Genomic DNA, 23,046 nt, shown 5'->3' with positions numbered 1-23,046 from the left:
GGAGTCATAAGCCATACAGATAAATACTATCACACACCCAATCCTGCATTATCAGAAATAACAAGCTAGAAGTGGATACGTAGGCCAACAGGCAAGGTGATCAGGTATGAGTAGGCAAAAGGACTATACTCAAGAACATATGTAGGTTTGGGAGATAGTATTTCTATAAACATATTTGTATGTGCTGTACATATACAAAAGAGCAAACAAGGCACAAAGGTATGTGAATTTTTTAACCACGGGCAAATACCTGGAGGGAATGAGGGCTTGGAGGTTTGGGGCTGCAGTTTGAGGTACATCAAGGTCAAGAGGCATAACATGGTTAAAAAGACAGTGCTCCACATTCCGTCTCGGTGAATAGTGATGGGGGTCTTAAAATCTAGCCATCTAACATGCTACTGTTGGTCTCTCTCTGGAGCAAAGAAGAGTGAAGAAAATTGAAGACACGTGGAGGCAATCGGTCCAGAGGACCAATGAGTCACGCACACCTCAGTGCCACCCCCCCCAGACCAGAAGAACCAGAGGGTGCTCAGCTACCACTGCGGCTGCTCTGAAGGGATCACAATGGAGGATCCTGGATTGAGGAGAAGAAAAATGTGGAAAGAAACTCGAAATCAGGGAAAAAAACAAAAACAAAACAATCAGACTGGAGTGATTCCCTGGAGACTGGTGTGTGTTCCTGGAGACTCTGGCCGTTTGTCTCTCTTCTGTCCTGGAACTGAATTCACCCCGCTGGCTCAACTGACGGCCAAACAACGGACAGGCCTAGAAAGCGAACACCACCACCAGGGAAGTAATAGAGCCTTAGAATAAGGAACCACAGGCAACCCAAAGGGCAGCATTTGTCCTGCTATCAACCTTGGGAGGTGGGCACGGAGAAGAAAGGAGGAGGAATAAGAATGGCAAGAGTGCTGGGCCATGGAGGGCACCAGAAACCACGCCAGGAAGCCAAACATGTACAAACTGGTGAGTGGACGACCAATTTTCTCACGGAACTTCCACTCAAATCACGATGAAAAGCTTTCAAAAGAGAAAAGAGAAGTCAGGAAAGGGAGGAGATTGAGAGAAACAAAAGTGACATCGAGTCAGGTACCGATGGGGTCAAGTCACACGGAGGGCGGAACTCTTCACCAGCTCTAGGCAAGGGAGATACAAAACCCAGGAGGTTCCCGCTTACTTGGAACAGGTCTCACACACACACACACACACACACACACACACACACACACACACCACCTAATACAATAACAACGTCATGACATGTAATGAATGAATGCTTTGTACTAAGAATGAAAACAATGTACAAAGGCTGCGGAATAGTGTTGAGTCTCTTTCGGACAAAACTTATTATCCCTAAATCAAAAACTCCTCAAATCTCTTGCAAGCTATGACTACACTAATAATCATCATAATGATTATTCCTGGTCCTTTAGACAATTCATTATTTTGGAATGCTACCTCTACTTTAAAAAAAAAATCTCTTTCCAAATTAGCACGCACAAAGTACAAAGGCAACTTTAAAAAATGTGTTATACATTTTTTCTTGTTATTTGCTGATTGCCTACCTCTTGCAACACTAGAACATAGAATCCCAAGAGGCAAAGAGTAGGTGCTCAGACAATGCTTGTTGAGTGGATAAATAAAACCCCACATGCTGCCTCTGTCCTTGGCCTCCACTCTCCTCACGTTTCAGACGAGTAAAAGCAACATTTTGAAAACAAATTTACCTTGTAGTTAAAATAGAGCCAGCCTTTCGGACACCCTCCATGCTGTTTTGGTGTATCTTTCTCTTTCTCTATGACCCCAAACTTCTTTCGCTTACAAATACTTGGCATAGAAACGGAACATTCTTCACTATTCCAGAGCCCTGGAGAGAAAACACAGTTGAGAAAGCGAGGCAACAACAGTGACTCATTGTAGCCATCCTCTATTGATCCCTGGCTTTGTAATTCCTCGGTTGTTATTGGATGCTGTTGACTCATAGCGATCCTGGGTGCAACACACTGAGAACACTGCACGGCTGGCACCAGCCTCGCGATAGTTCTCACGCGTGAGCCCGCGGTGGCTCTGTCTCCTGGAGGCCCTTCCTGTGTTTTGCTCCCCTGCTACTTCACCAAGCACGACGTCCTCCAGGGACTGTTCTCTGCTGATACCATGTCTAAAAGTGCTGAAGACCAAGTCTTGCCATTCTTGCCTCCAAGGAGCACTCGGGCTGTACTTCTTCCCAGACAGATGTTTGTTCGTTAGGCAGTCCTGGGGACTGTCCGTCTTCTTTGCCAGCATCATTGTCAAGTGCGTTGATGTCTGCAGTTGGTCTAATGTTTTGAAGCTCTAGAAATGGAACTGCGGGGTCCTGGGTGGGGCAAATCGCTCAGCACTTTGTTGCTAACTGGAACGTTGGCAGATCGAACCACACAGCCATCTGCTCCATGGGAAGAAAGACCCGGTGGCTTCCTGCGCAGATCACAGCCTAGCGAGCTCTCTGGAAGAGTCCCACTCTGCCAGAGAGGGTCACTGGTGTTAAAATCAGCTTGATGGCAAATGATCGCAACAACGATGGAACGAGATTCAATCGCAGATCACAGAATTCCTTCGTGGAACATTTAAACTGGGCAACGTGCTCAATCAATAATTCTAATTCGAAGAACGTAGAAATTTTACACATTAAAAGAAGTCTAATTAAGTAAATACTGCCATGAAAAATCATTCAATTGATGAGCGTTTTAAGAATAGTTGACTCAGTTAGCAAAAGGAATAGTACTCTGTTTTAAAATATCCATCTTCCCGGTAAGGAGAAGATTCTGAAACAACAGATGATACTTTCCACTTCTTCCAAAAATGCAATTTAGAAACGTCTGTTTAAGGACTCCTTAGGAGTATTTCTCAACACTGACCCTTCAATAAAACACACTCACAGTAAAATCTATTCCGAAGTCCGCAGACTCCCAGAAAAAAGTACATTAAAATGTTTTTTAGAACAGCTTTATTTTCAGACTAACTACTATGAGATGCATTTCTCTTCTGTACTCAGGTTACACATCCCCCAAACGGGCAAGGACGCATGCAGACTAAAACAATGGGCTTGGGTGTCAGTTTCGGAAAGACGGCCGAAATGATGGCTGGATGTCATTTCCAGTGCCGCGACACACCAAGCACCCTTTCTGCAGGCTGTTGTGACACCTGCTGGCTAAAGTGAGCGGATTAACCACACGCCTTTCCCTTTCCCAGCCTTCTCTGCGGAGGCCTCCACCCCAGGGCACTGTGTCCCAGGCTTCTTAGACTTCAGGCATGTCCACCTTTGATCAGTTAGAAACTGAAGGGTGGACAATGCAGCCAAAACAATAGTGCCCCGACAAACAGAATGAAAAAGAAAGTCCTCCACATAAATGCACTTCTATATCCAACTTGGAGACACAGTGACTCTTTTAGGGCAAAGAGCATTGAACAGAGAGGGCTGCTAACCATGAGGTTGGTAGTTCAAACCCACCAGCCACCCCAAGGGAAAGATGAGTCTTTCTGCTTCCTTAACGACTTAAAGCCTCAGAGACCCACGAGGCAGTTTTGCTCTGTCCTACAGGGCTGCTCTGAGCCAGAATGGACTCGATGCAAATGAGGTTTTGTCCTTCTTTTTGCTTTATTTGGAACAAAATAAAAAATAATGTTGAGTTAAATACAAATTTTTATTAAATGCAAACATGGCAGTAAATCTCACTGATGTTAAGGTTCTGACCAATTATAATCTAGGCACTAGGAACAGATAAACAGAAAGGGGAGGGCATGGTGAAACTATGTAGAGTATAGGGTTTTTCAAGCATATTTTAAAAAAATAGTTTCAATGGGCTTATTTTTGGTGCTATTTGATGAAATACAAAGAATGGTCTCAGTGAAGCCTAGGACTGAGGAAACTGAACATAGTCAGCTGACAAGGAAAGAAACCAAGCTTTGCTTGCTGAGTTCATTCCAAGGAGTCGTTACGACTCCGGAAACAACCCGTTTTCTTAAAACTCCCAAAGAGAGAAATAAAATGACCTGTTACGGATGAAATGAAGCCACATCTCCGACTCTGATTAGTCACATATCTTTCTCTTTCTTGGTCCCAATTCTGGTATATTAACGGGGATCCATCTCTCCAGCTGTAGGGAAAGGAAACACTGTCCAGTCTCCCATTCTCAGGTTCAACTTCCAACACCATTCTGGGCTATGAAGTAGTAGTCGAATATTTTATCCAATTTTAAAACATACTCATTTTTAAAAAGATACTTGTGTCTTTGTGAAGAAAGTGAAAAATTATACGGTCAAGAGAATGTTTGAAGGCTATTACATCAATGGATCACTAAGATTTAGTCCAATCATTCTGCAAATAAAACCCGTCAAACAAAATTAAATGCAAATTAATTGGAGTTCATACCGAAATTCATCATTGGCTCCTTCTGCTCGCAGTCCAATCCACCAGTTTACACCGTGCTTTGAGAGCTAGGTAAAATCAGCAACGGAGAACCCTTAGCACTGGGGCTACTTGCTTCTCCCTTTCAGTATTAAGATTAATGGGGCTGCTGTTAATAGCTTTCTATTCTTCAGGATTTTACCCCATTAGCTAAGGGAGTATAAGAAAGCCCAGCATCCTGAGCAAACCTGGAATTTCATTATTCTAATAGCGCCCTTCTCATTAGGAAGGACAATCGGGATCCACATTGAACATAATTTTAGTTTCATTCAACCTGCAATATCTTTCTCACAACTTTCCATATGTATTTGAAAGTAAAATTTCTAACTCTCCAATAAGAATTTAAAAGGTAATATTGTGAAGGGAAAGTAAAAGAGAATGGATTCCTTTTTATTTACTAAAAAAACAGTGGTTTGCCTAAAGTCTAATGAAGCTATCATATCTATTTGAAAAATAACTCAAGGCAACAAGATATCAGTAGAATGAAGATTTTGAACTCTAGGCATTACTCTGAGTGCTAAAAGTTTTAACTAAATTATATGTACATCCTCACTAAAGTTAATATAATCTAGAACAAATGAATATTACTAATTTTCAGTGTTAGACAGCTGGTAGATTATTATTTATACATATTAATTTGACACTGATTAACTACATGGATATATGTGTAATACTGTATAAAACTGAAAAAATAAACACACACAATAGAATAGTTATAATGCTGGGCTTATGATGCACAGAATTGAAATTCTCTTTTAATTACAAAAAAGGAAGAGACAGTCAGGACTTCTCTAAGCCTCCTAACTCAGTACACTTTTGGTGAGAGCTGGGGGTGCGAGGAGGGTTGAGATTTAAATTAAAGTTTAATATGCCTAAAACATATTAATTTGTATGCATAATATATTTAACTTTGCCCTCTCATTTGTTTTGCAAAGACTTGCAGGGGGGTGGGAGGGCGATATGTGGACATAAATCTTTTTGACCTGAATTTCAGGTCATCACAGAACCCAGCAGCTCTCTAACATTCTAATTTGGAAACAGGTATTTGGTGCTCCTAACCAGTGTGGCTGTCTGCCATGTCAGCGATTTTAGAATAATGCATGATGGAGCCACTGCAAGTCTGGCTCCCTGAGGTGCTGTTTCATGGACGTGTTCTTACAAGCTGAATTTAGATTCCCATTGTCAGACTTTGGAATCGGTCTATTGAGACGGACCGTGAGCTCAGTGGGGGAATCACAACCATTTCATTCAATCTAAAGAGGTCTCATGGGCAACAACAGTGGGAAGCATGGCCCGATTGTTCGCTGCCCCAATTAAGGACCTCTGAAGAGAAATGATAACTTCTGCATCTCAAGTGGTATATTTATTACCACCTCAATTATAAGCCGGTAATCTTCCACGTGGCATATCACAACCTGTTGTGGTATGGAAAAGAACACTGCCCGGCAACCTAAAAGATAACCAAAGCAGAAAAATCCCCTGTGAAAAATGGGTGATGCTTTACATTTTCATTCAGCTATAAACTCACAGCAATAGAAGGCTTTTCGATATGCCTTGCTATAAAGAAGCATGATGTGGTTGTGGATCTTAAAAATAGCCACTATGTTTTGTTACATGCAAACAGCAGGGAACACCGGCAGTTAATGGGAAACACAACTGCCAACGAGCAAGGCAACACAGCAAGTAACAGCCAGCAGACTAATCTATTAAACAATATAAAGAAAAACAATCCGTCATCTTTTTAAATCTTTCCATCAAACATTGCAGCATATTGTAAGGGTTTAAAACATGAAGGCCTGGAGGAAGTTGAATAGATTTTGATTTGAACTACCGAGAAATAAAATCTGTAAAGTAATAGCAAATCATGATTTCCAAATAAGAATACCGTACAGTCTAAAAATATTAGTCAAGTGACTAGTGATAGTCGGGTATTCATGTCACACAACTCCTAAGGAATTTGGGGCCTATGACATTTTAGGCACCAATCTAATGATCAGGATGGCTCAAAAATAGCTTCTCTAAATCTCATTTCTATTTTTCTCTCACTCTAGACCTCTGTGTATTTAGGTCTGCATGCTCAAATTATATATCATCTCCTGTGTAGAACCATACCAATATGGTTTTCTGACATAAAGGACTTCTTACAGAGGGCAGGTCAGTGGTCATCAGAAATACCACCATCCCCACCTGATCTCTTGTGGGGCTGGGAGTCAGTGTCTGGGTCAAGAAACAAACATTTCCTGACATCAGGAAAGGCCATTTGTTGATATTTAGTGTTACTGTGTTGGGTGGAGTGTTCTGTTTGCAGGAGAGGGGGCGTGGCAAATAGAACGCAAGCCCACAGAGGGAAGAGCTTGGTACGAATGGTTGGCAGACTGCTCAGTCTCTGTGGGACTGAGGTTGTCAATGCCCACTTCTGCTTCTCCACTTTTCTATCATAATAAGCAGTGGTCCTCACCTGCCGAGCCTCTCAGGTGGTGCGTGTACTGAACAGAATTGCAGCCTGGCAAAGCCCCAAGGGCAGCGTGGGAAGACCTTACTCTTTAGAAGCTTAGTGTGCTTCATACAGAGCTTCATGTTCACGGTCAACTTGCAAACATATTAAAAGATGATGGAGCTGGAAAGAAGTCCCGGACATCATGAAAGATGATCAAATTACAGAAAAAGGAAACATCTTTCCTGTTTCCTAGAGGAAGCTGAGAGTGAGGTGTTACTTCCGTGAACTCCTTTCTGGTACCTTGTCCACACTTTCCCCCTTCTACTTAGTACACTGTCCCCAGCTCTGTTCTGAGCGTTGGAGAAGAGACTGCATCACATGCACGTCTCTGTCCTGAACAAATACCGTAGTGCCTGGCGCATACCCAAGACTCCCAAAACGTCTATGAGTGCTATTCCTTGGCCATCTCTTCCATTATGTGGCAGGTTGTGCCTTCTATTTTCTTTCTTTCTTTTTTTAATAAGAGAGAGTTTTATATAAAGGGTAAGTGCACATCAAGAAAACATCCCAACCCAGTGCTGCCCATGCCTTCTATTTTCTAATTAGCCTAGTTCTTTAATTAACTTTTAAAATCTTTCATGGAAAGAGAGGGAACAAATCCCGTACCAATTTCCTGTATATTGAATCTTTACAAACTTAAAAATATTGTGTTTTTGTAAATAAAAAGTGGAACTTTAAAGCTTTCATGCAACTCCCCAGGTATTCCTGGCCCTCCATCATATTTCTGCCTGTGGCATTTACCCATTATTTGCTTCTAAAACAGCAAGGTTATTCTATTTTCTTAGATTGGTTATCATTCCTTCCCCGGACTCCACCCTAGACTCTAAATGAGCTCCACGAGGGTAAGAATTTTGATCTGTTTTATTCACCGATTGCGTGCCTGTGCCTGGAAGAGAAGGCTCTCAGGAAATAGGTTTGACGAGCAGTCAAACACACCTTGCAAGACCAATAAGACTACTTACCACTGCTGCTAATACAGAACGAAGAGAAGTGAGATGCTCAACGCACACAATAAACCTTCCTATCACAGAGACTACGGAAGAAGGGCTTCCACGATTCTTTCCTAATCTCTCTGTTATCGGAAGAAAAACATATCCCACCAAGCTCTGATTGTAAATGAAACTTAAATAAAGGTCTCGAGTCAGATGTTACAACTCATCCCACACAGAAGTCAGAGCTAAGCTCTACAGTTGTGTGGGTCATGGTACCGCTTTAATTCTGCTGTGGATAAATGCTTGCTCCTGTGCAGAGTGAACTGTGAGCAGGTCACCGCGTAGCCAGCCACAGACGAACTCAAAGGAGGCCCATTCTGAGGCGTAGGGATGGAAAAGGTACTCGGTGTCCTGATGAAAGAGCCAGGGTTCGTCTGCAAGGAGAGAAAGCAGTGTGAGCGATGCAAAAACCACTGAGAAAGACAGGGCCTGGAGAGAACGATGCTGATACTGGCCTTGTATTTGTAATTGGATCACTTGACATGAAAAAAATGTAGATATGTGTTTCGGTATGTGCACACACACATTTTTAAAATGCTGAGCGATACAATTGTAAATGTGGGCTCAGTATCCACACAGACATATACTATAGATATATATATACATACACCCACATAGGAGGGGGATTGAAAACATCATGATCTTTTAATTCCAGTGTTTTGAAGCCCCCTCATATAAGCCCACTGTTGCTGATTGTATCCTGATTCAAAGCAATCCTCTAGGACTGAATAGAATTGCTCCACAGGGTTTCCAAGGATGTAAATCTTTATGGAAACAGGCTACTACAGAATGGATGGTGGATTTGAACTGTCAACCTTTTGGTTAGCTGGCAAGTGCTATAACCAATGTACTACCATGGATACACACACACATGCTTCTGAAAGTTTGATGAAAAGTGCAATGAAAAGAGAATGGAATTTTCCCCAGGAACTTTTTGAGTTTTCCCCTTGGTTTTTTTTTTTTGGTTTTTTGCTTCCCCTGGGTTAGTTCCCTTGGTCTGTCGCATACATAAAAGCTCCTCTGGTGTTCAAAGGTCAAGAGTAGATCCATACTTCACAAACATGCTTCATGATAATGGAGTTAAGCTTTCCTTAATCATATTTAATTTCATTAATTGACTTATGTATTATTAATTTGAATCAATTAGCTCTGGAGTCACATAAGACAGGCTCAGCTGGAGGACTTTAACAATACAGTAATGTTATGTAAATAATACATACGGACATGTAGGAGTGGCCCCGGATTCTTTCTTACCGTGCCTGTACCACTGTGGAACCTTGGGTTTCACATCTGCAAAGAGAGAGCAAGCCCCTGGCCTGAGACACGATCTCTGATGGAATAACACAACCTTTTGTACTTTACTTTTTAAGAAGTTCTAAAAATAGAAACTTGGTGATGCTTGGACTACCTGGGTAATTTTGATACTTTAGGAGGCTTCAAGAGAAGGAAGGAAATGAATACTTTTTTGAGGGCCTACTATGTGTCAGACACGGTGCTAGGCATTTGAATCTACTCATTATTTTTAGAAGTCATTCTGTTTGCTTTTAAGATCAAGTGGGCATTTCTTTCCGACTGTACTTTCAGAATGAGATATTCTGCGAAATCGACAGAACACCCGCGTTCCCTGGTAAATACTTGAGCATACCTCATTGGCGTTTCTTTAGTTCATTTCCCTAGATACATTCTGTTCTAAAAGAGTCAGTGGACGAAGCGGTGGGCGGGAGAGAGGACTTGATGCGGAGAGACAGTGAGCTTCCATTCAGGATGATGAAAACATTGGGAGCAGATCAGGATGACGGATGAACAACATGGTGCACGTGATTATTGGGACTAGAGTGTCTATGCGGAGAACACTGAAGTGGCAGGTGCTTTGTTACATATACTTGTCTGTTTATCACCCCCTCCCCACCCCCATATGTGGATGGGGCTCCTCTGGGTCAGGGTACATAAGCTGTAGACCTCTGCAAATCTTTGCTGCAGACAGCTCCGCAGAGCATTAGAAAGCGTGCACGTGGGGAAGACCTCTCACCTCTTGGAATTTTGCATATCCATTCCCGTTTGGAAGCACAGTGCAAGGGCAGCAGCGTTTTGTTTGCCTTGTACACAGCGCAGTTTCTTGCATCTTCTCCAAAATAAGTATTGTCTAAAAATGAAGAAACAACCTGCAGCAGATGAAGTTCATTACTCCTTAAGGATGGATCCCCACAGAGAGTTTCAAAAGATCAAGAAAGTTTCGTTTTATAGAACTCATCAGTAGAGGACCGCTGACCATGCAACACCCACCACATTTCTACAGTTCCGGGGAGGGGACATCAGAATGCGTACGTACGATTCTATTTCAAAGTTCTTCCACTTTTATGAAGGGCATGCTAATCCACCTTTGATGTTCTTTTTTCTTAAAAATAGACCCTCTGCTCAATTCTGTTGAAGGAGTAGGTTAAATGAACATCATTTCAATCTTGTGCTATTTTCTAAGTGGCAGGATTAGTCTAGACCTGGGTGCTGGAAAAATTTCTCCGAGGCTCAGCGATGCGTCAGACCTGGCAGGAGCCAACTGGGAAGCAGAGTCTTTGCATGAGCATTGGCTTTTCAGTCTCTAATGTAAAAGCCCGCTCTACAGCTAGCTTTAGGATGGAAAGCAACACTGGACATCAGTGATCACATAGCAACTGACTGGCTGTCAACCACTAACATGAGGGTAAACATTTGTAAAACAGAGGACATTTCAAAACTACTTATGCTTCTCAGGCATGGATACGATCAGTTAACAGTGCACCTAAGTGAAACAGAGATGACCTCTGATTCAGAGAACGCCGTGAGTGCCCATGCATTTTGTTTCCCTGGAGGTGGCGAGGAATTCTGTTCGTGGTTTGATTTTCATGATCACGAACCCATGTGCCTACTAGTCTCCTATTAGCACGTCTAACTAACACCAACAGAGGTGTTATCAACTTCTCTTGCCACATGTCATTTCCCAAGTGTCATACAGATGTAACCTCAACTGTGCCATGTCCTGGCAGGCCAACCTGCTGTGCTGCTTCTGTACTCTGGGCCTCAGTTTCCCTATTAGTAACAGAGGCAGCTGGGCCTGGGTGAGCTCTAAGATATCTTACCACCCTGAGATTTCTGAGACCCTTTACAAAGAAGCAGGAATGGGCTTGAATACCTAAGCCAACACAAACAAAACAAAACAAAACACCCTCTTTTAAGTTCTCACTCACTGCCAGGGAGTCGATCCTGACTTATGGTGACCCTATAGATTTTAAGATTAACATGCCATTATCATTGTTTTCACTTCCCTTATAGGCAGGAGAGCCTTCCTCCTTCCACCCCACCCCAACCCCCCAAAAATCACCCTTCTTAACCACAAATGTGAGCATGCAGCTGGTCTAAAGATCGCTTCTCTTGACTGCTCTTCATCTATTTCACACCTTGGCTGGGGCTGCTATTTTGCCCACCGGGAGACGTAACACCATTGTGGTCTTAGAATCAGGCAAATGCCGTCTCTCCCGCATGCTATTTTCGGCAAGCCATTTATAATCCTCTTATACCCCACTGGACGGGGGCACCCTCCTGAAGATGAGCGGGCACGATGCAGAGGAGCTGGTGGGCCGCACTGGGGACCCAGAGGGCTCAGCACCTGACAGCTGTCACGTCTCCCTGCTTCCCAGCTGAAACAGCAGGGCTTGATTTCGCCTGTGCTGTCGGACAGACACTTTGTTTTCCCGGTAATCTTGAGGAAACCCATGAGAAGGCCTCATGGCAAATTAAAAAAAAAAGTTCTCTCTCCCCTTCGCAGAGAGGTTTGGTAAGTATGAGGCCCGATGAAAAGCCAGCCTTTTTTCCTCCCGGACTTTCTGTGGCTGAAAAGGAGCCTGTGTTTCTAAGGGCGACACCCAGGTTTCCTTTGAGGCTAGACAAACAAAGGAAGCCACGAGGGATGAGTTTAAAGACTCGTCCCTGCTCTGCCTGGTTTGGGGGCTTTACAGTGATTTGGATTTGTTTTGGGGTCAAGATTCTATCACTCACCTCAGAACTGTCTGGTGGGTAAAGGCTTCCCAAGACCTTGCTGAATTAACTCCTGGTTTCAACAAGGCCCTGAGGATCTACCATGTTTCCCCGAAAGTAAGACATCCCCGAAAATAAGACCTACTTACAGTTTTGCCTCTTGCTGAAATCTGACACCCCCTGAAAATAAGGCCCCCTTGGTTTGTGATGATAATTACTACCGTACCATATACAGGTAATAAATTTCCTTTTTTTTTGGTCAACAATAAATGTGTACCATATTCTTTTTCATGGAAAAATAAGATAGCCCCTGAAAATAAGACCTAGTGCATCTTTGGGAGCAAAAATTATTATAAGACACTGTCTTATTTTTGGGGTAACCGGGTACTTCTAACCAAAGCGGTCCTTGAAAACCTCTCTGGGGCCCAGTTCTCCCCCAACCCACAGGGGCCGCCAGTAGCCGGAGTCGACTCCGTGGCTGTGGGTTTTATGGGTGCTCCTCCACAGCACTCCACTGGGGTGGGGGGGCATCTCCAAGTGGCTTCAGGGCCAGCTCTTTGGAGCTCATCTCTTAGTCTCTCGTTAGGAAGGACTCACAGGAGTTCCGTCAGACCACTCCCAAGAGCCAGCATTCAGGGTGTTTCTTTTATTCAATCCAATCCAGAACTGTCTTTCTTCTGTCCTGCGGAGGAAAGAAACAAAGCTCTGTTTCCCCCACTGACTCCACAACACTGCAAAAGACTCAAGAACCCTCGAAAAGGTCGAAGTACAGAGGGAACAGTGGATGGTACTGGGGTGAGTGACCGAGTTGACATCTGTTCCACATTTCCTGTGTGCAACACCTGGTGATAGGAAATAAACCGGTGCGTGATTTGGGCCTCACAGGCTATTTCTCTGGGTTTGCGTCATGTGCTTATGGGAAAACCAGCCCATAGCGGAAACCAATTGGCCTCTCACTAGGAGTGACAGTCCCTGTTTAATCGGGGCAAGAAAACGCGAGAGCAAGCTGCTATGACATTTTGGAACACTTCTTTCTTAGAAAAAAAAAGACCTACTTGCTATAGCTTTAATTCCATGCTATTTTGTTAAATGTTCAGGCCTGCTCCAGGAGTGAATTGCCGCCACCCACGCTTCCTAAAAGTTAAACAGTAAAAATCCCTAACAAAGTAAAATTCCTCAGTGAATCAGCCGGGAGCCATGAGAGATTAATGCCAGCAGGGACTGCTGCTTTAGACGTGGCAAGAAGCTGTGGGGAGAATCACCGGCCCTTCTATCAGTCAGAATTCAAATATGTCAAGCTACACAGTACGCAATAAGTCACGCAACAAAGCCTCGCCGTACGATGAACCATCTCACTGAGACAGTTTTCTGAGAACACTTTTGAAGAATTTGAGATTTAAAAGCTTCCGGTGGAAGCTTTAGCCCGGTGGAGCAAGCCCATTCTGACGTACCGCTGTCAGAGATTGGAGGTGCTCTGCCTGAAAGGTCAAACTTAAAGTAACCCATGCCACGAAACCAGAGATCTCACTGGTGTACGGGCATCCCTGCGGGGACAGCACCTCACACCTCACAAGGTTGCAGCAAGACACATTAATAGTATCAATGGTACAGGTTGGAAACCCAAGTCATTCTGAATCTGTTGCCAAAATTTCTCTATTCCTTCCCTCGCTGATTTCAAGGTCTGCCTTTATTTTTTTTCCCCTTTTCTGCATACCCGGATGAATTGGCTTTTTTCCCCTTCCCTCACCAATCACCTAAATTAAGTGTGAGGAACCTGGTGGTGAGGGATTACGCATTGGGCTGCGAACTGCATGGTCAGTAGTTCGAAACCACTAGCTGTTCTGGGGGAGCAGGAAGGGGGCTCTCTACTCCCAGAGAGAGTCACAGTTTTGGAAACCCACAGCGGCAGATCCACCCTGTCCTGAGACTCACGATGAGTCAGCAACGGCTTGAGGGCAATGAGATATAAAGTTTTAAGGAACTCACGCACACAGGTATGTTTGCGTGTGTACATACCTAGATCTAGACATCATATTTCTGAAGGGCTCTTCAAACATTTGTGGAAAGATGGAATTCAGAAAGAATAGAATTTTCCATGGAAGTTGATGCTCTTCATAGATACACTAAGAACAAGCAACCACACAGACCCCTGCTATTGGTTTGATGCCAACCGAGACTGGTCTGGAGGTCAGAGCTGAACTGTTCCAACAGGCTTCGAAGGCTTTGCGGAGTGGCTGATAAGTTCACACCGTGAATCGTTCAGAGTGTAACCCAGCACTGAACTACTTCCCCATCAGGGTTTCTTCCTCATATATACGTGGGCCTGTCAAAAAAGCCCACGACTAGGGTTCCAGCTCATACCAGCTAGGCATCAATAGATGTTTAACCCACGTATGGGGTGTCCTACAATGAAACTTAGGGGGCAGGCTTGGATTTTCCTCCAGAAATAGTTTTGCCCCCAGGTTTAAGCAAGTGGCTAAATCAAGACTCCAGATTCCCATAATTTGGAGATGAATACATGATGATATTTCAATTGCTTTTATTTTTTAAAAAAAGTGTGGCATTATAGAGGCAGGCCTTTCTTAGATTACCACTTCCCTGGGAGCAGAATTTGGCCTGTTAAGTCTTTTGAAATCTCTGTCTACTTGTGTCCTTTCCAGAGAGGATATTCCTAATATGTCTGCTGGTAAAAAGACTAATTCTAGAGTAAGAGGCCAAGGGGAAGGGATTCACTAGGTAGAGACATGATAGATGGTTGTCTTTGAGCGTACGATAATCGAGTACACTTGACCTGCCTCGCTCTGGCTCCAAAGTGAGAGAAGCAGACTTCTGGCTTAATAGATAGTCAATCCTCCCAACAATGGAATGAGCCTTCTCCCAAGACAGGAGGGCTCTGGATGCTGAAGCAATAATGTGGCCAATAGATGACCCCGGGAATGTGGTGACACGAATTCCTCCCGGCACTGGGTGGGAGGCTGCGCAAGACCTTTTTGTTTCCGTCCAGTTTAAATTGATTTGCTTTTGAAACTCCATGGCATGAAAGATTCTGTAAGCTTGCAAGACAGAGAAGAGAACTCCTATCCCCTCAAGGATAAAACTCAGGGCTTGGGTTGGATTTCTTAAAATTTAATCTGTAGGACTTTTTGTCGAGCAAAATCTGCCCCAGAAGCCTATTATCTGGAGATTAACTAGAAGGTGACCCGGCCGCCGGCTCTGGGCCCAGTGGACCCCTCCTGCTCTTGAGATTCAAGGAAACCTCAGTCGACAGGCTGGCAACCACTGTGCTGGATAATTGCTAAGGTTGGCAGAGAACTTCGGCAAATATGCTTTAAGGCACACTGAAAAGATCTGAAATATCAAAAACAATTGCCACTGTGTTCTTTGTTATTTAAAAAAATGAGAACCTATAACTATATAACTATCTGTATATTTTTTTCCCTTTCAGAATTAGTGGCTAGTCGGTTTTCAGCTGCAAACAAATACTTAGGATTTTCAACCAGTATTTGGCATCCCCATTCCTAGGAAGTCCTAGCCAAGAGACGACCACGTTGACTACTTTCAACGGTCTTTCAATAGTAAGAAGTTTACCTATTAAACTTTGAATGTAAGAGCTCGTTCACAAAATTCTCTTCCTCGATGTGGCCAAAGCTTGCAAGGTGAGCTCCAAATTCTTCACAAAATGTTTCTGCTTCTCTCCACGTTCTTTTCATCAGGACCTTTTCACTATGAAATACCTGCAGAGAAATGGAAAAGACTTCACACTGCCACAGGAGAACCGGCAGACACCACCGGTTCACCTGAACCGCAATCCTCCCTTCTGCTTCTCAGCTGTCCTCCCTGGAGCGTGAAGTCAGTTGAAGACAGTGCCTGTTTGGGGCTTTATGAAAAACAGGGTTGAGGGCCTGAAGACCCTCAGCATACTCATTTTTAACTGCTGGACAGCAAGCCTGAGCCTCAGATGCCACACAGGTATTCTGTGGCCAGGCTTCCTGGGCTTTGATTGGCTGAGAGCAGACGAATAGCTTCCTGAACCCTGTGGACCACAGCAGAGCCTTCCGTCTTCTAAATTATGTGTCAGAACTCATAAATCCCACTACCCATGCCCATCAAACAATTCCTTTGTTGACGTGTACGGCTGATGTAGGAGGGAAAGCCCTGGAGTGGGTCTCCCAAGACCAGCGATTTATGTCAAGTCTGTCCCACAGACATGATCTTCAGTAACCCACCTCAGTTTCACAGGCCTCAGTTTACCCATGCTGCAGGCTTAAGTTATTGCCCGGGGAGGCCACTGCTGGGGTCATTTTTCTGTGGACTTGGTGTTGGATTCGCCTGGGCACACTTAGATTGCTTTGCGTGTCTGCCATGCACTTCCTGAGGTGGCCCTCGGTCAGGCAGCCCCTGCAACACCGGGAGATGGGGAAAAGTGCCCCCCACCCCACCCAGCAAAGGAATTTCTCCCAGGCGTTGGGGAATCTCTAGTTGCAAAAGGGACCAAGACAAAACCTCCAAACAGGAAGTGATTATATTTCCAGAACAATGGACTCTGGCAAGATTATAGGAATTGATTTACAACTAGGATTCTGAAGATAATTTGCAAATAAACACTTCTTCGTGGAAGATTCAGATGTGTGTGTACATACACACAGAGGGAGAGGTGGGGACGTGGGGGGGGGGCGGGGGGGGGGGGGGGGGGGCGGGAGAGAGAGCGAGCCAGCTGACTTACTTGAGGCCATCAAGTGGATTGCAACTCACAGTGACCCCTGGAGACAGCAGAGGACTGAGCCACAGGGTTTTCTAATCTAGAATCTTGCTGAAAGCCAGATCTTTCCCTGAGCTGCTGAGTGCATTTGAAGAACTGACAACCTTCTGGTTAGCGGCTGAGTTCTAACCATTGCACCACTAGTCCTCCGTGTGTGTGTGTGTGTGTGTGTGTGTGTAAATAAACTGTCCATGGATTTGTTTGACCTTCAAATGGTAGACAAGACTGCAAATCTGCCTTTAGCCACAGAATGGCATTGCTCTATAACACGGACCTTCTGGACTGGTTTACAAACCATATGGAACGACACCGTTTTAGCACCCAGTGCATGCCCACCTCGTGCATTTTGGTGTATGTTTGGCAATGAGGGCAGGTTGACTTGGCCTAGCAATCAGTTCTTGTGAGCAGGCCTTCAATAACATGGGGGATAGGTCACTTTTTGGAGTAAAAATTAGTTGTGAGAATACCTGAACGAAGAGTGACAACTAACAAATGTGGATTAAACACCTGCTGTGGGCCAAGCACTGTTCTCTGTGCTGGAATAAAGGGGGTTGGGACACCCGGATCCCATTTAAAGGACGCCGGTTCTGCTGAGAATGCCCATACAATCTTGGCATCATCACCTTGAAGCAACTGGCCAGCCCAGGCTCGGACTCCCAGCCCAGATAGCAGGGGTGGAAGGGCCAACTCTCCTCATGCTCATTTTTGTCCCGAGATTCAACTGGCTGCTTGCAGAGGGACATTGCCTTGAAGTGTTTGCAGTCCTTTACTTCCCAGCGACCAGGGGGGCTCCGGCCTCGCATGACAACACAGCCGCCACTGTAGCCTAGAAGCGAAAAGAAGCACTTTCAGTACCAGGTGACGCAACTGTTTCACGCCCGGAAGGCAACGCTTCAGAGTGCTGAATAACTGAAACATAAGGAAGCCCCCAGATAAGACCATAAAGATGAAACACATGCTTTATTTGGAAACATCTGACTGCTATGACCTGATTTTATCCAACCTGAAATGTGGGCACTGTCTGCCTGTCAAATCAAAACCCTGCCTACTCCCTGCCAACCAGTCTATTCTAACTCACAGCCCACCTGCGGAACCCAGTAGAACCAACCCTTTGGGTTCCCAAGGCTCTCCATCTTTACGTGAGCTGGCGCCCTCATCTTCCGAATGATCTTGCAGATAGCAGCTCAATGTGTATCCCACTACGCCATGGGAGCTCCTGCTCTGAGCTCAGTTAACATTCACAGGCGACTAGAAATTGTTCCTACTTGGAACAGAAATATACTCTATATCTCATCAAATGCCAGCATTCTTCTACTCCGAGTCATTGCACTTTTTAAGTTTTAAGAACTGGACTCACTGTTTACTGAGCACCTATCCTGTATGCCAGGGAGCTTGGAGGCCTAGTGGGTCATATAATCCATCAGTCTTTCCCAGGGAGAAAGATGAGGCTGTCTGCTCATGTACAGATTTAGAGCCTGGGAAACCCAGAAGGGCATTCTACTCTGTTCCGTGAGGACACTATGGGTCAGAATTGACTTAAGACAGTGGGTTTGGTTGGGTTCGGTTTCACTGTGTATGCTGGGCTTTGAAACCCATTGTGGGAAGCAATAATGAAGATAGCAGAGAGGCTGCTCTGAGAACCAAATTCAACGGGGGAATCACTGACATAAATAATGGAGTCTGCAGGGAACACATCAGAAAATCAAGATGTAAACTCTTCTAATGGCTGTGATCATGCAGGGATAAAGATCAGGGGCAGAAATCAGAGGAAAGAGAGAGAATGAATGAAAGAGGCCTTTACAGAGAAGAGTAGAAGTGTAGAGATGTTTCTCCTCACATTCACAGTTAGTGTGAAAGACTGTGAAAAGCGATAGACTATCTAGTGGGGGAGAATCCACTTTATTATTTCATGTTATTTTATATTTGAACAACATTTTGGAACAGAAGACATGTTTTCCCACTGAAACAATTCCAAGTTGAACTTAGATCTTAAAGATTGCCGGCAAAATCTATAAAACTCATAAAACATTTTAAAAAGACACAATTTCAATGAAGAAAAGTGGAAAACAACAAAAACGAAACAAAAACTCATTGCCGCCAAGTCGATGCCTACTCATAACGACCCTATAGGACAGGGCAGAACTGTCCCAGTGGGTTTCCAAGAAGTAGAGAACCGGAGTAGAAAGCCCTATCTTTCTCCCTTGGAGCTGTTGGTAGTTTTGAACTGTTGTCCTTGCGGTTAGCAGCCCAACACATAACCTCTATGCCACTAGGGTGACAAACCTGAATAAAGAATGAGTTGCTTTTTTCTTGGCTTTAGCATGGCCACTCCATAAATGAAACCATCAATATTTAGCAACCACAAAACTGCATCTACACCGTGCCAGGTTAGGCTGTAAGTTAACCGCGAGAGGTAGAAGGACAAACGAATGCTCACAAATCAGACGAAAAACAGCTCCCGCTTTAGGGAGTCACAGACAATGCTTGGCAATAAGCAGACGAATCCTGCTGATGGAGTGGGTCAGCGTTGGCCTGAGGTCTGCATGGTTGGCGGCTTGAAATCCCCAGCAGCTCTAGGAAGAAGACTGGGCTCTGTCCACAGAGTGGCGTTCTGTAAACAGTTACAGGCGCAGAAACCCACAGGGGCCTCTCAGCATCAGCACTGACTCGATGGCAGTGAGTTGGTTTGGGGTTCCAGGGCTTCGGTGCAGGTGTAGTCAATGTTGCGTGGGGAGGATTCAGCAGGGGTGATGACGTCTGCCTGGGGATGGCTGAAAGATTGGCAGGAGGTGATGTTTGAGGTAAGTTTCGAAGACTGCAGAGGAGAAAGGTGTTTGTAAAAAGCAAATGCTTCATACTTTGCCTGTTTTAAGCTCATAGACATTTGTGGAGAGAGGAAACAAAGAGTGGGAGCAAGAACCAAGAATGCAGAAGAAGACATAAAAGAGCTTCCTCCGAAGGAACAGAGAAAAGTTCAAAGAAAGAGGAGAGAGACGATTGGAACCGAAGAATGAATGTTTGTATTTTCATTAGAAAAGGTGAAATTATGTAGCATGCGTTCTGCCTGTCTGATCAAAGAATTTTTTTAAATGTTCCAATCAGCAATTTAAAAATTTAGTATACTTTTTTTGTTGGTCTTGCATTTTGTCTCACTTTCTTACGACAGACAGTGATTAAATAGCTTTGGTTTGAGACACTGTAGATATTCAACTCATCTTCATTAGTGAACAAAGAGACACTTATAAACTGCTATGAGGATGAAAAGTGCTGTGAGCATTAATGGAGTTCTACAGTGGTTATCTTAATGGGATATTCGACCCACATTTCAGAGGCCCGGCCCCAAAAAGCAGGGAAGTGGTGCAATAAAAGGAGGCTGGTCTCCGGGCGACAGAAATGGAATTGATAATCCTCCTACATCATGGGTATCCGTGCGAAACCAAATAATAAGGGTAGGGGTGTGGGAAAAGAGTAAAGCCTTTTTCTCAGCTCCCAGAAAAAATTATTCTCCCATTTGGTAACTACTTTCCCAGTGGAGAAGAACCATTATCCTTTGTATCTGACTGGTGATTCTCACATTCAGACGGAGTTTTCTAACCAATGGGGAAACTTTCAGTCACCGAACACATTTTAATTCACTATTCTCTCTCTTCTTTTCAAACATGCAAACAGGATGCACTGGTAATCACCAGTGATTGGAATGCAGAAACAGGAAACAAAGAAGAAGGATCAATCGCTGGAAAAGATGGCCTTGGTAACAGAAACAAACCAGTAGATTGAATGACCAATGTTTAGTCAGTGCAAATACCCTTTTTAAACAATGTAACTGGTAACTCTAGACAAGGACTTTACTGAATGAAATTCCTAGGGGAAAATCTGACTGACTATGCTGGTGAAAGAGTTGCTGGACAAGCTCAATATCATTAATTAGTCACAGGAAGGCCAGTGGCTGAATGCAGACCAGACCAGCAATTGCTCCTATGCAAGTTTAAGTTAAAACTGAAGATGTTAAAATAGGTCAAACGAGAATGAAATGGGACCTTCAGAATATCCTATCTGAATTCAGAGACCATTTCAAGAACAGATTTGATGAGCTGTGAATGACACCAAGGATCTCATCATGTACATGAAAAAGCAAAATTTCATTAAAAAGACAAGAAAGAAAGAAAGGACCAAAATAGATGCCAAAAGAGACTCTGAAACTTGCAATGGAACATAGACTAGTTAAAGCCAACAGGAGACATGATGAAGTGAAAGAGCTCAACATAACACAGTTCAAAAGGTGACGAGAGAGAGAGAAGACAAAAGTGTTACAAAGACATATGCAAAGGCATGGAGTCAAGACACCGAAAGGGAAGAACATACTCAGCATTTCTCAAGCTGAAAGAGCTGAAGGAATAGTTCAGCTCTCGATTTACAAAATTCAAAGATTCTAGGGGAAACGTGAACAAACAAGATAGAAGCATCAAAAGAATAGAGGGAATACACAGAGCGAATGCATCAAAAAGACCTGGTGAACACTCAGTCATTTCAAGGGACTGTATGTGATTACGGACCAATGGTACTGGGCGAAGCCAAGCTGCACTTGAAGACTGGTGAAAAAGAAGGGCCTACACTGGACAGGGTACCGACCGAGATGTTTCAAGCAATGGATGCAATGCTCACTCGTTGATGCCAAGAACTTTAGAAGACAGGTCCATGGCCTATCGACTGGAAGGGATGGATATCTATCTGTGTTTATTCCAAAGAAATGTGACCCAAGGGAATGCAGAAATTATCCAATAATATCACTAAGATCACACACAAGGAACATTTTGCTGAAAGCAATTCAACATTGGTTGCTGCGGTACATGGACAAAGAATTGCCAGGAATTCAAGCTGGATTCAGAAGAGGATGTGAAACAAATAATGTCACTTCTGATATCAGACGACTCTTGGCTGAAAGTAGAGAATGCTAGAAGGGCATTTACCTGACTATGCAAAGGCATTTGACAATGTGGATCATCACAAATTATGGATAGTTTTGTGAGGAATGGGAATTCATCAGGAACACTTAATTGTGCTCATGGGTATCGTACATAGACCAAGAAACAGTCATTTGAAAGCTGAACAAGGGGATATTGTCTGGTTTAAAATATAAAGATGTATGTCGGGGCTGTAACATTTTATTATATTTATTCAATCTCTATGCTGAGCCAATAATGTGAGAAACTGGACTAATAATGTGAGAAGCACACAGCATCAGGATTGAAGGAAGGCTTATTAACAAAATATACAGATGGCACAGCTTTGCTTGCTAGAAATCAAGCAGCACTTGAAGCATTTCCTGGTGAAAAGCCCGCAAGCCTTCCAGTGGATTGTCATTCAGCGTAAAGCAAACTAAAGCCCTCACAGTGGGAAAATAGACAAGATAAACAGAGAAGAAACTGAAGTTGTCAAGAAGTTCACTTCATCTGACTCATAATCAACACTCATGGAAGAAGCAGTCAAGAAAATCAAGGGATGCCTTACGGTGGGAAGATCTGCCGCACAAGACCTCTTGGAAGTATAAAAGAGCACAGATCTTTCTTTGAAGACTAAGATGCACCTGACCCAAGCCATGGTATTTTCATTTGCTTCATATACAATGAAGCATTGTATGTGAAAATAGGGCAGCAAATAAGGAAGACTTCAGAAAAATCGATACATTTGAATTTTATAATGTTGACGAAGACTACTGAAAGTACCTCGTCTATCTTCCTTGAAGGAAGAACAGGATGCCTAGAAGCAAGGATGCATAACTACTGTGCTATTCCTATAAAAACTGTCCCATAGGACACCCCAAACACTTGATTGAGGGTGATTCCCTGTCTACAGAAATATGCCAATTTACACAGGACAGAGTCCTACTGAATCGATGAGTCTAAGCATTCATCATCGGTGGCTGCTAACATGACAAAAAGAGGGGACACCGGATCCTGTGTGTCTATGGGTTAAAACCAGCCCTATCTATGAACTACGTCTCCAAAGAACAAAAATTAAATCAGAATTATATGAGACTTCTAATTCTAACCTTAAAATAGTTAAAATGTCAAATATACAGAGCAACATGTTAAACAACATGAAGAGGATAAAATCATTAGGGCGCAGACGGTAGGAGACACACAGGACAAACTCTTCATTTACATCAATAAGTGCATGTCGAGAGAAAGTAGGGAAGCAGGGTCATGAGGGGTGAGGGGATAGCCTAGGTATTAGCACAGATGTTCTGAGATCCAGCGACAAGCTCGTGGATCCTTACTTGTGTCCTGATTCAAACAGACAATAAAAGCACCAGTAGATTTATGAGTCCTTTGCTTGGTTTTGCTCT

The 23,046-nt window shown here is 43.7% G+C and overlaps 1 protein-coding gene across 1 annotated transcript in view; it reads right to left on the bottom strand.

The window, feature by feature from the left end:
- Positions 1 to 23,046, bottom strand: part of PLA2R1 (phospholipase A2 receptor 1) — a 102,612-nt gene that overhangs the window by 21,489 nt on the left and 58,077 nt on the right. The window contains exons 10-18 of the mRNA XM_045298107.1: positions 17,324 to 17,526; positions 15,530 to 15,675; positions 12,539 to 12,623; positions 9,963 to 10,095; positions 9,188 to 9,223; positions 8,150 to 8,307; positions 4,409 to 4,473; positions 4,030 to 4,133; positions 1,728 to 1,867 (exon numbers count right to left, since the gene is read on the bottom strand). Of these exons, the coding sequence (XP_045154042.1) occupies positions 1,728 to 1,867; positions 4,030 to 4,133; positions 4,409 to 4,473; positions 8,150 to 8,307; positions 9,188 to 9,223; positions 9,963 to 10,095; positions 12,539 to 12,623; positions 15,530 to 15,675; positions 17,324 to 17,526 (1,070 nt within the window). The remainder of the gene's footprint in view (positions 1 to 1,727; positions 1,868 to 4,029; positions 4,134 to 4,408; positions 4,474 to 8,149; positions 8,308 to 9,187; positions 9,224 to 9,962; positions 10,096 to 12,538; positions 12,624 to 15,529; positions 15,676 to 17,323; positions 17,527 to 23,046) is intronic.

Source organism: Echinops telfairi, unplaced genomic scaffold, assembly GCF_000313985.2.
Source record: "Echinops telfairi isolate 266 unplaced genomic scaffold, ASM31398v2 ScPeMD7_4;HRSCAF=17, whole genome shotgun sequence".
In the NCBI taxonomy this organism is placed as follows: domain Eukaryota; kingdom Metazoa; phylum Chordata; class Mammalia; order Afrosoricida; family Tenrecidae; genus Echinops; species Echinops telfairi.
Note: the sequence above shows the minus strand (reverse complement) of the source record. Positions and strands in the feature narration are given on the sequence as shown.